Source organism: Chiloscyllium punctatum, chromosome 8 (assembly GCF_047496795.1).
Source record: "Chiloscyllium punctatum isolate Juve2018m chromosome 8, sChiPun1.3, whole genome shotgun sequence".
NCBI lineage: Eukaryota > Metazoa > Chordata > Chondrichthyes > Orectolobiformes > Hemiscylliidae > Chiloscyllium > Chiloscyllium punctatum.
The window spans coordinates 51,352,022-51,364,327 of NC_092746.1; the positions used below are offsets into that span (position 1 = coordinate 51,352,022).

Here is a 12,306-nt window from a genome sequence, read left to right on the forward strand (position 1 = left end):
AAAGTCATTTACAACCAAAAGACCATTGGACAATAATAAAAAGCTGGGCATGTTGTTCCTATATTGTTACAACAGCTAGGATTGAATATCTCAAAAGTAAAAAAAAAAGTTATATGGTTAAACACCACACCCTACATTATACAAACTAATAATCCCAGAGAAAAGCTACTGGTTCTGAGAGATTATTTGAAGAAGCCAACAAACCAAACAATTAAAGGTTTAACTAGCAACATTTCTGGTATTGTATTAAATATCACACCTATACACTGTTCACTTAAAATGATACTTTTGTAAACTGAATCTGCTAAAGTAGAATCAGATATTTTTGCACATAAGTTCAATTAACTGCAAGCTGATTAGATCACTTCCACTGATGATGTGCCACCATTTAATTCTTGAAAACAATCTGTAGTCACTCTGCAGCAAATGAAAATTATGCCTGTCTTGTCCATTCATTTGTTTTTAAGACTTCTTTCCTGTGGTTTTAAATGATTTTGCATCATACAACCAGGCTGTATCGATTCCCTTTCCAGATTCACGAACAGCTGTCCAGTTGGGAAATGAAAAACGACAGGCTACAACTCTAGCACTGCTCTTCAACTCACTCTGAAGTTTCTCCTCCAAGGACTTCATCTGGAACATTGGAAAATGCAGTCAGAAATTCCCTGATAATAGTGTTCCTAAATTAAGAAAAATATTCAATCCTAAAATTGTATTTCAGAATAAAATTATATTGACTCATTTTGCATCTAATACAGAGACAGTTTTTTTTACTAAAACTGCTTTCAGATAGACAATTATATTGTGGATACCTAATTTCTTAAGTTAATAACAAAACCAAGTTTAGGGGCACTGTCTCCATGAACCCATACACTTTAAAAACATTCATCCAATGATGACTGGTCCAAGATCAGGAGTTTCATGTTTACTATTTCTTCAAGTTGACTGAAAACATGCATTTCCTTCTTTTTGCTTTACAATCTTGCATGCTACCAGTCTTGCTACTCCACTGAAACATGCCTTGGGGTTGAGGGGTGGAGCTATGGAAAATAGAAGCTAAACTAAATTAAAACAGGTCTCCAAGCTGTTGTATAAGGGATTGCACGGCGTTGTATGGCACAGTGGTATTGTTACCTACCTCTGAGCCAGGAAGATCAGGTTCAAGTCCCACATGTTATATAATAAACAGACTGGTAAGAAAATACCTATAAGGGAATGCTTTTGGCTTCAATCAATCTAACTATGTCATCATAACTTGGGTGGGGAAAGTTTCAACATTTTGAAATCTTTAACAGGACAAACCAATTATTATAGGGCTCCCCATAGTAACAATACCTATCTTATTAATGTACAAAGACTATGTACCCAATCACTACCATGCAATAAATTTTCTTGTTTAAGACAAAAGCTTCTTATTAGACTGTTGGCTGTTCTCTACCACTTTAAACAAAGTTAGTCCTGTAAACTCAGTCAAAACAAGAGAATGGTGGCTGCATTCTCACATGACACAACAAACATTGAAAGAGAGCGAGCTAATAGAAATTTATTTCCATTTAGATAAACCAAAACCCCAAGTACATTATTAATCAAACATGGAAAAATCATTTTTTAAGAACCACATATATATGGGCTCCCAGTATCAGTCATACCATCAACAGGCTGATGGGAAAAAGAAATTTTTAAAAAGCAGCAAGCCATGCCTAATTGCGAATTGCTATATTCAGGACAAATGCTGAGAAATGAAACAACCCCCTTAAATGCAGATTGTGTAGGCCTTAAAGTAGAGTTAAAATACCTTTATATGCAGAAGAGATCATTTATCAACTCTTTTTCTTCCAATAACCTCATGGATTTCTTACACAATGCATTGAACACCAAACAATCTCCAAAATCTGGTACAAGATGACCATTTATGTACAATCTAAATGACTGACCACAATTTTAAAAGTTATTTTAAAAGTAAGGTTTAGTTGTAAGTTATTGCTTTCTACTATCAACCACAGGGTCAGGGGAGCTACTGCTATTGTTATTTTTATATATTCATGGGATCTGTGTGTCACTAGACTATACTAGCATTTGTTTCTCATCCCTAATTATCCAAAGGGCAGGTAAGAATTAACCACATTACTGTTGGTCTGGAGTCACAGGCAGGCCAGATCAGGTAAGGATGGCAGATTTCCTTCCCTAAAGGGCAGTAGTGAACCAGACCAGCTTTTATGACAACTGACAATGTTTGTCATTGGGCTAGCTTTTCCCTTATTCCAGGCTTTTACTGAATTAAAATGTTAAACATCTGCCACTGTAGGAGTTAAACCCATATCCCCAAACATTACTTGACTAGGAATCCAGAACCCAGGTTAATGTTCCCACTACACCACCACCTCCTTTAATTGATTTTCTTTTAATCCAGTCAATCCCTGTTTAATTAATGCCAATTTGTGATATGGGCTTACTGCCAATAGAAACTAAATTTGAAGAGAATAAAACGATTTTTTAAAAAGCAAAATTTTGCAGATCTGAATTAAAAACAAAGTGCTGGAGAAACTTAGCATATCTGACAGCAATGATGGAGGCAAAAACAAAGTAAATGTTGAGTCCAATAATTATTTTTCAGAAATGAAACAGCTCTTTCTCTTTTACTGAAGAGACTTATCAGAAAAAAGGTAACTATAATCTAATCATTCTGCACTAGATTCAAACCCAAGGTCTAAGGCTTGAAATAGTGTGCCATTGTTTTTACAACTGACTCTTCCAAAGTATTTTTTAATTTTAGTGGTAAGACATTAATAAAATTAACCTTCAAAACATAAAACACTCCAGTTTTGCCTGTTAGAAAAATCACAGACTTTGGCAGGACAATTTGAAAAATTATTCTTTCCCCCCAGTTCTCTAATGCAGACATCATCCAGTGAGGTACTAGAACAGGAACAGGATTTATCAAAATGTACCTTCATATACACACGTCACAATAATTTTTAAGAACTAAATTATTAAAATCAAACTCACCATTTGAGGAACTCCAAATATGACAACATTATTATATTCTGAGAAATCAACCTAAAAAATACAGGACAAAAACAAAAAGAATTATCCACATTGTAAAAATCACAGTATTTAATACATCAGTATTGTTCTGCTGTCCAAGAGTGCTTGTACCTTCCATAAGTCAGAGATGTAAAATCTGGTATTGTGGTGCACTCCTTCCTGCCATGCTTTGTATCTAGCATACCAAACCAACCAAGGATTCAACTCATAACCCACAGCTCGAAACCCTTGCTTCGCTGCTGCAATTACCTATAAAGTTAAAAGAACACATTATCAAAAATGGATTGCCGGTTTTTCATAACTCATAAATAGAGTGATATAATTTATATGATGAGACAACAATAGAAGCTGGCCAGAACCATGTCGCTATGAATGTTTTGCCTACAAGTTCCACAACACAATGACCAATATAGTACATTTCATATAGAAAATATTGGAAAATTTGAAGTTCTTCCTAATAAAACATTTAACACTCAATGTGTTAAGATATTTTTAGAATGATAAAGGTTGACCTTTTTTACTGAGAATATTACTAAGTCCATCCCAAAATGTAGTCAAAACCCACAATCTCAAAGTGTCTTGAACATTACATTTATAAGCCAGATTCGATTAGAATTTTTTTTGCGGTATGGGTGCATCAACTAATCAAAAATTCACTTCTTAGTACAGAACTTGAGTACTGCTGGAACAAAAAACATAATGCCAAAGCTTTGTTTTGAACTCATCAGGACAGTTGTAATAATGCCAAATTTGAAAGGGAGCAAAAATTTATACATGAGAAAAGCGATTCTAATTGGTTGCCAAGTGGACTCAGATTGGCTGAGACATGCCATGGTAATATACCAGGTAACAATGTTCCACAGGCATGTAGATTCATAGAGATACAGCATGAAAACAGACCCTTTGGTCCAGCTCGTCCATGCCAATCAGATATCCCAAACTGAACTAACCTATTCTAAGATAATCTCATTTGCGAGCCTTTACCCATATTCCTCTAAACGTTTGCTATTCATGTTCCCACCCAGATGCCTTTTAAATGTTTTAATTGAACCAGCTTCACCACTTCCTTTGGCAGCTCATTCCATACACACACCATCCTGTGAAAAAGTTGTGTTTTAAATCTTTCCTCTCTCACCCTAAACCTATGCCCTCTAGTTCTGGACTCTTCCTTGGGGAGGGGGAAGTCCTGATCTATTTATCCTATCCATGCCCCTCATGATTTTATAAACCTCTGTAAGGTCACCCCTCAGCCTCTTACACTCCAGGGAAAAACAGCTCCAGTCTATGCAGTCTCTCCCCACAGCTCAAAACCCTCTACCCTGACATGCTTGTAAATCTTTTCTGAACTCTCAAGTTTCACAACATCCTTCCAATAGGACGGAGGTTAGAATTGCACACAGTATTCCAAAAGTGGCCTAGTCAATGCCCTGTACAGCTATAACATGACCTCCCAACTCTGATACTCAATGCTCTGACCAATAAAGGAAAGCATACTAAATGCCTTTTTCACTATCCTATCAACCTGCAACTCCACCTTCAAGAAAGTATGAGCCTGCACTCAGTGGTCACTTTGTTTAGTAACACTCAGGACCTTACCATCAAGTGCATAAGTCCTGCCCTGATTTGCCTTTCCAAAATGCAGCATCCAATATTTATCTAAATTAAACTCCATCTGCCAATCCTCGGCCCATTGGTCCATCTGATCAAGATCCTGTTGTACCCTAGAGGTAACCTTCTTCACTGTCCACTACACCTCTAATTTTGGTGTCACCTGCAAACTTACTAACTATACCTCCTGTGTTCACATCCAAATCATTTATATAAATGACAAGAAGCAGTGGACCTAGCACCGATCCTTGTGGCACATCACTGATCACAGGCTACCAGTCTGAAAAGCAACCCTCAAGCCACTTTTATATCCAAATAGCTAGTTCTCCCTGTATTCCATGTGATCTAAACTTGCTAACCACTCTACCATGAGGTACCTTGTCGAATATCTTACTGACATCCGTATAGACCACATCCAATGCTCTGCCATTAATCCTTTTCATTAATTCTTCAAAAAAAACTCAATCAAGTTCATGTGACAGGATGTCCCATAAAGCCATGTTGACTATCCTTAATCATTCCTTGCCTTTCCAAATATATGTAAATTCTGTCTCTCAAGATTCCATCCAACAACTTGCCCACCACCGATATCCGGCTCACTGGTCTACAGTTCCCTGGATTTTCCTTACCACCTTTCTGAAATAATAGCACCATGTTAATCAGCTTCCAGTCTACTAGCACCTCACCTGTGACTACTGATGATCCAAATATCTCAGCAAGAAGCCCAGCAATCACTTCCCTAGCTCCCCACAGAGTTGTAGGCTACATCTGATCAGGTCCTGGGGATTTATCCACTTTTATGCATTTCAAGACATCCAGCACTTCCTCCTCTGTAATATGGACAATTTTCAAAATATCACCATCTATTTCCCCAAATTCTATATCTTCCATATCCTTCTCCACAGTAAACACTGATGCAGAATACTCGTTTAGTATCTCCCACATGTCTTGCAGTTCCAAACATAGGTTGCCTTGCTGATCTATGAGGGGCCCCATTCTTTCCCTTGTTACCCTTTTGTCCTTAATGTATTTGGATTTTCCTTAACCCTTTTTGCCAAAGCTATCTCATGTCTCCTGTTTGCCCTCCTGACTTCCCTCTTAAGTTATATTCCCACTGCCTTTATACTGTAAGGATTCACTCAATCTCTGCTCTCTATATGCTTGACATATGCTTCCTTCTTTTTCTTGACCAATACCTCAACCTCACCTTTTCTAATCATCTAGCATTCCCTACAACTACCAACCTTGCCTTTCACCCTAGCAGGAACTAAATTAAGCCAGCACTGCCTAATCACAGAATCATATACAACAGTAGGTGCTTTATTTTGGGTTTTGCAATGCAGGCTGGTTGAGAACTGTGCCTGTTATAAACAGCTGGAGGATGGTCTTTGATTACACTGGTATTGCAAACCGCAAATAAAATATCAAGCATTAGGTGTGATTCTGCATTGGGGAATACTTTCTGAACATACCTAAGTGTGCTGATAATTAGATTAGATTAGATTACTTACAGTGTGGAAACAGGCCCTTCGGCCCAACAAGTCCACACCGCCCCACCGAAGCGTAACCCACCCATACCCCTACATCTACATTTACCCCTTACCTAACACTATGGGCAATTTAGCATGGCCAATTCACCTGGCCTGCACATCTTTGGACTGTGGGAGGAAACCGGAGCACCCAGAGGAAACCCACGCAGACACGGGGAGGACGTGCAAACTCCACACAGTCAGTCGCCTGAGGCGGGAATTGAACCTGGGTCTCAGGCGCTGTGAGGCAGCAGTGCTAACCACTGTGCCACCGTCTCACTAACAATCAAGTCAAGTTCACATTGTAGTTCACTTACACTTGTTAGAAGTGGCATATAGGAATATATATGCACACACGCACATATTAAAAACCAGACACAAATAAGATTAAACATTACACCTTTTCTGAGTTACCCAAAAAGTAAGGGAGTTTATAGTTCCTGGTGCTTTCTCCATTAACAATGCCAAAGCCAGTCAAAGTCAACTTACCAACAAATCAGCACCATTTTCCTCCCTGTGGTATAGATTACTGCAATCATTTGCAATTTGGTACTCTTGCATTTATCTCTGGATGTGCAAAACAAAAATGCTTCGGCAACATGGCTCTCACTTTAGCAATATGGTAGTCCTATACTAGCAAGCAAACGCTATATTAACTGACCTCTTACACAAGAAGAATCAAAACCAAGTTGGGATTTCACATGGAGCAGGGATGGAGAACACAACTGACCAAGCACCATTTTTCTAGTTACATATTCAGACTTTTATTTTTATAATAAATCACCATGTCCTATGTCCACAATTATAACTCAAGTAACATACATTAATATGCTATAACTACAACTTCCCATGAATGGTTGGACTTTGGGACATCATGAGAATGTGCTGTATTAATAATAGTTATTTTCGTGTTTTGTAATGTCTTCCTGTACATGAGATGGTAATTGTTGCCAATTAATGAACTATTTTCTTAACCCTTGCCATATAAATCCCTGCCCACCATATTGTGACACTGTAATCTTCAGAACTTTAACTGTTCGTGGATTGAAAGTATGAACAGTAACTCCCTCTGGAATAAACTGTTTCTGGAGATAAAGGGTTAAGAACAAACTTTATATGAAAAAACAAAAAGCAATATGCCAATTAACCATCCCTAGGAAAAAGGAATCAAAACTACATAAACGATTTAATTGCTTGATAAATGGCTACCTTATACCACATGAGAATTTAAGGAGTAAATGGCAAGACAGGCTTTATTTTGAACAGACAGCCAACACCAGTATGACATTAAATAAAGAATCTGTGCCTGATAAGAAAGCAAGCAAGCTACAGACTTCAGAAGTGTCATAAATATAATGTCACACCACAAGCTGAACAAGACAGAAAATCCTATAAGAATTCAGCCTTCAGGAATCTTCAGCAGCAGAGCTCCAGGGAACCATACTTCACAAGAATCAAACCTTGGACATATCCAGAAAGAGATGTTCATTGGTGTTGTGGCTAAATTCCACTAGTAATACTTTATGGTACAAAATTCCTTAAGTTTTATGGCAGTACATGCTTCTTCTTTTTTGAAAAAAAAACAATCAACATAACTTATACCAGAAACTCATCATAGCGATTTCTATACCTGTCACTTCAAGTCACACCCACAGTAAGCCAGAAGCAAAATAAAAAGGAACTATTATTTCCTAAAATGACACCAACTCTGAATAAGTCCAAACTTTATGCACAAATACCATTCAAACTCAAATCAGCATTATTAAAGAGTTTTAATCTTGGAAAGGCCTCAAACACATTTTTGCCAATTTACAGTTTTCTTGGTGTTTTTTTTCCCAAAACTAAATTCTTATTACTCCCTCACTCCCGTTCCTTTCCCCCACTCTTCTTCTCAGCCCATACTTCTCTTCCACCTTCACCCCGTTCTCTGACCCTGCACTCTACAATCCCCACCCAGCCTACTCCCATTTCCCCAACCCACCTTTCCCTTCCTTTCTACCTTGTCACCCTTCCCTACATTTTTTACCTAACCGTCTCTCCCCTTTACCATCTTGCTCCCTCCAACTCCACCTCTTCCCCTTCCCCCTTCCTATTTTCACGGCCACTTGTACCCCTGTTTAATCCATCTTCCTATCCTCTTCTCACTTCTTTTTTCCTTTCCTCTCAACATCTCACCCTCCCCTCATTTTCCCTTCTCATTTCCTCCCCATCTCTTTCCTTCTCTCATACTACCCCATTCCCTACTTTTTCTCCTGTATCTTTTACCTCCCTATCACCCCTCTCCCATCTGATCTTCTCCCCCAACCCTGCCCCTTTCTTTACTCCTTTCCACTCCTCCTTTACCACCACCCCTCCCCGGCCTAGCGCCGACTTTCTCCGTCCCCCTCCCCTAATCCTTGCTTGTCCACCTCTGTCGATCACTTACGATCCTGCCGTCGCCGCTCCCGATGTCCACCAGTTCTCCCCTGCGGCCTTTCAGTAGGCGCAGCACTACCTCCACCTGAGCCGGGCTGGCAGGGACAAAGGGGAGACAGACCCTCCTCAGAGCCGGGGCCACAAATGGGGCGGCGCCCAGGGACAGTGCGAGTCCAGTTCCACTAACAATTCCGAGGAGGGCTAGGCCCCAACGCCGCTTGCGGCCCGGTGTCGCCCCGGGAACCAGATCCGACATTCAACGAAAAGAGCGGACCCCAGACCGGACGGAACGATTGGAGTCGGTGTCACATTGAATTGGGTCCGGGCGGTCACCGTTTGTGAGCCGTAGCCATGGAAACACACTAGCTTCACGTGTGGATCAACTCCCCAGACCTCCCTCCCAACCACAGACTTTCCTCTCACTATAATTTTGAAGCTAACGACCCTCACGATGCCGGTGCTAGACTGGGGTGTACAAAATTAAAAATCGCACAACACCAGGTTATAGTCCAACAGATTTATTTGGAAACACTAGCTTTCGGAACGCTGTTGCAATTGTGGTCCACAACCACCTGATGAAGGAACAGCGCTCCAAAAGCTAGTGCTTCCAAATAAACCTGATGGACTATAACCTGGTGTTGTGGGAACCTCACAATGCACAGCTTTAATAATTGGCATCAATGTGGATGTCACCAGTTTCCTCATTTCCCCTCCCAGCCACCTTGCCCAAGTTCCAATCTTACAGCTCAGCACCATCCTCATGACCTGACCCACCTGTTCATCTTCTTTCCCACCTATTCTGCACCACCCTGCTTTCTGACCTATCACCTTTACCCCCACCTCCATCCACCTATTGTACTCTCAGCTACCACCACCCTCTTCCATTTATCTCTCCCTCCCTCAGCTCCCAGCCTCATTCCTGTTGAAGGGCTTTTGCCTGAAACATCGATTTTCTGGCTCCTCGAATGCTGCATGACCTGCTGTGCTTTTCCAGCACCATACTCTTGACAGCTTTAGTGATGTCCAGTTTAGTTGTTGAGAGAGTGCAGGAGAGGTTTACAAGAATGGGAAACCATAAGGGTGATGATTGGAAAATATGTGACTACCTTCCTGAGAGGAGATTTTCTGTGTCTGCTTGCTGGAGTCATACCTAATACCTAGATGGTTGTGGTTGTTGGAGATCAATAATCCCAGCCCCATAACAACAATGTAGTACTTCCTCAGGGTAATGTCCTCAGCCCCACCATTTTCAGTAATTTCATCAATGACTTTCCCTCAATCCTAAGGTTACAAGTGGGGATGTGCACTGGTGATTGCACAATGTTCAGCACTATTAATGACATCTCAAACACTGAATTAGTATGTGTTCTAATGCAGCAATACCTGAAAACACCCAGGCTTGGGCTGATTAAGTGGCAAGTAACATTCACATCATACAATTGCCTGGTAATGGCCATCTCCAAAAGACTATTAGACAAAGAAGCTGAAGTAGGCCAATTCAGCCCATCGAGTCTGCTCTGCCATTCAATTATATTGTGTCTGATCTGAAAATCTGCAACTCCACTTTCCTGCCTTTCCATATAACCCTTAATTCTCTTATTAATTCTTAAAAATGTCACCTTGCCCTTGAATATACGTAATGACTGAACCTCACAGCCCTCTGGAGCAAAAATTCCAAAGATTCATAACTATCCATATTAATGTACTATTTCCAACACCATGGGTTATTATCTTATTAAGTAGGCTGAGATTGGTGCCGTATCAACAGCTTTGAAAATCCAAATATATTATACCCATGCTTCCCCTTTATATATCCTGCGTGTTACCTCCTCAAAGGATTCTTGTAAATTTGTTAGGCATGATTTCTCTTTCATGAAATTATGTTGACATTGCTTGATCATATTACATAAATGCTATGTCATTACATCATTTTATTAGACTTGAACATTTTCCCAACAACAGACAATAAGCTAACCGGTCTATAGTTACCTGTGTTTTTTTTCTTTTTCCATTTTGAAATAAAGGTATTACATTAGCACTTTTCTAATCCTTTGGAACTTTTCCAGAATCTAAGGATTCCTGGAAGATTATTACCATTGCAGCCCTTATCTCTGTAGCTACGTCCTTCAATACCCAGGATGTATTTCATCAGATCAAGAGAACCTAGCAGTCTTCAGCCCCACTAGTTCCCCTAAAACTCCCTTTCTAGCCATGGTTATTCTATTTATATCCATGCCTCCTCTTGTCCCTTGAAGAATTAGTCTTTTTTTTTGCTACTCATGTCTTCTATTATTCAACTCTTTTGCATTTTCCTGCTTTCTCATTATTATTATTTCCTCAGCCTTCTACTGTAAGAGGCCCATGTTCAAATTGTGGCTTCGCTCTTTTTATATACTTAAAGCAGCTCTTGCTATGTATCTTGATACAACTTGTGAATTTTCCCTCAATGTTTATTTTCACCCTTTTTAAAACTGGCTTTTGTTGTTTTTTTGAAATTTTCCCAATCCTTTGGCTTACCACTAATCTTTGCCACATTTTGTTTTTTCTTTCAATCTGATGCTATCCTTAACTTTCCTGGTTAACTGTGGTTAGCTTTTCCTTTCCTAGAATTCTTCTTCCTCACTGGTATATGTATTTGCTGTGAACCATGAACTATTTTCTGAAACATCTGCCATTGTTCCTTAACTGTCATTGCTGCTGTTTATTCCCAATTCCTCTGCCTCCACCGCATCTGCTCCCAGGAGGACCAGTTCCACCACAGAACACACCAGATGGCCTCTTTCTTTAAAGACAGCAAATTCCTTTCCCATGTTGTTGATGATGCCCTCCAGCTCATCTCATCCACTTCCCGCACCTCCGCCCTCGAACCCCTCCAACCGCAACAAGGACAGAACCCCCCAGTCCTCACCTTCCACCCCACCAACCTCCATATACATCGCATCATCCTCCACCATTTCCGCCACCTACAACAGATCCCACTACCAGAGATTAATTCACTCCCCACTCCATCCGCTTTCTGTAAAGACTGTTCCTTCCCCAACTACCTTGTCAGGTCCATGCCCACAACCCCCCCCCCCAACCCACCCTCCCCTTCTGGCACATTCCCCTGCCACTGAAAGAATTGCAAAACCTGTGTCCACACCTTCCCCCTCAACTCTGTCCATGGCCCCAAAGGAGCCTTCCACATCCATCAAAATTTCACCTGCGCATCCACACATCATTTACTATATCTGTTGTTCCCGATGCAGTCTCCTCTATACTGGAGAGACAGGACGCCTACTCGCAGAGTGCTTCGGAGAACATCTCCAGGACACCCACATCAGCTAACCCCACTGCCCCATGGCCGAACACTTCAACTCCTCCCCCCACCCCACCAAGGACATGCAGGTCCTAGGCCTCCTCCATAGCCACTCCCCTAGCACCCGACGCCTGGAGGAAGAACGCCTCATCTTCCACCTCGGGACCCTCCAACCCCATGGCATCAATGTTGATTTCACCAGTTTCCTCATTTCCCCTCCCCCCACCTTATCCCAGTTCCAACCTTCCAGCTTGGCACCTCCCTCATGACCTGTTCTACCTGTCCATCTTCCTTCCCACCTATCCGCTCCGACCTATCACCATTATCCCCACCTTCATCCACCTATCGCATCCTCAACTACCTTCCCCCCCAGCCCCAGCCCCAACCCCTCCCATTTATGTCTCCACCCCC

At 40.9% G+C, this 12,306-nt stretch overlaps 1 protein-coding gene across 2 annotated transcripts; it reads right to left on the reverse strand.

Annotated features, from left to right (window-relative positions):
• Positions 1–211: 211 nt before the first annotated feature.
• atpsckmt (fATP synthase c subunit lysine N-methyltransferase) lies at positions 212–8,928 on the reverse strand. 2 transcript variants are annotated; one of them, XM_072575519.1, is made up of 4 exons: positions 8,608–8,912; positions 3,157–3,294; positions 3,007–3,057; positions 212–633 (listed from the first exon to the last, which is right to left on the reverse strand). In XM_072575519.1, exons 1-4 carry the CDS (start codon positions 8,851–8,853, stop codon positions 463–465), a joined length of 606 nt encoding a protein of 201 aa, XP_072431620.1. In that variant the 5' UTR covers positions 8,854–8,912; the 3' UTR covers positions 212–462. The 2 variants fall into 2 exon arrangements, with proteins under 2 accessions (XP_072431620.1, XP_072431622.1); XM_072575521.1 differs by having other exon boundaries at positions 529–680; positions 8,608–8,928.
• Between the last annotated feature and the right edge of the window lie 3,378 nt (positions 8,929–12,306).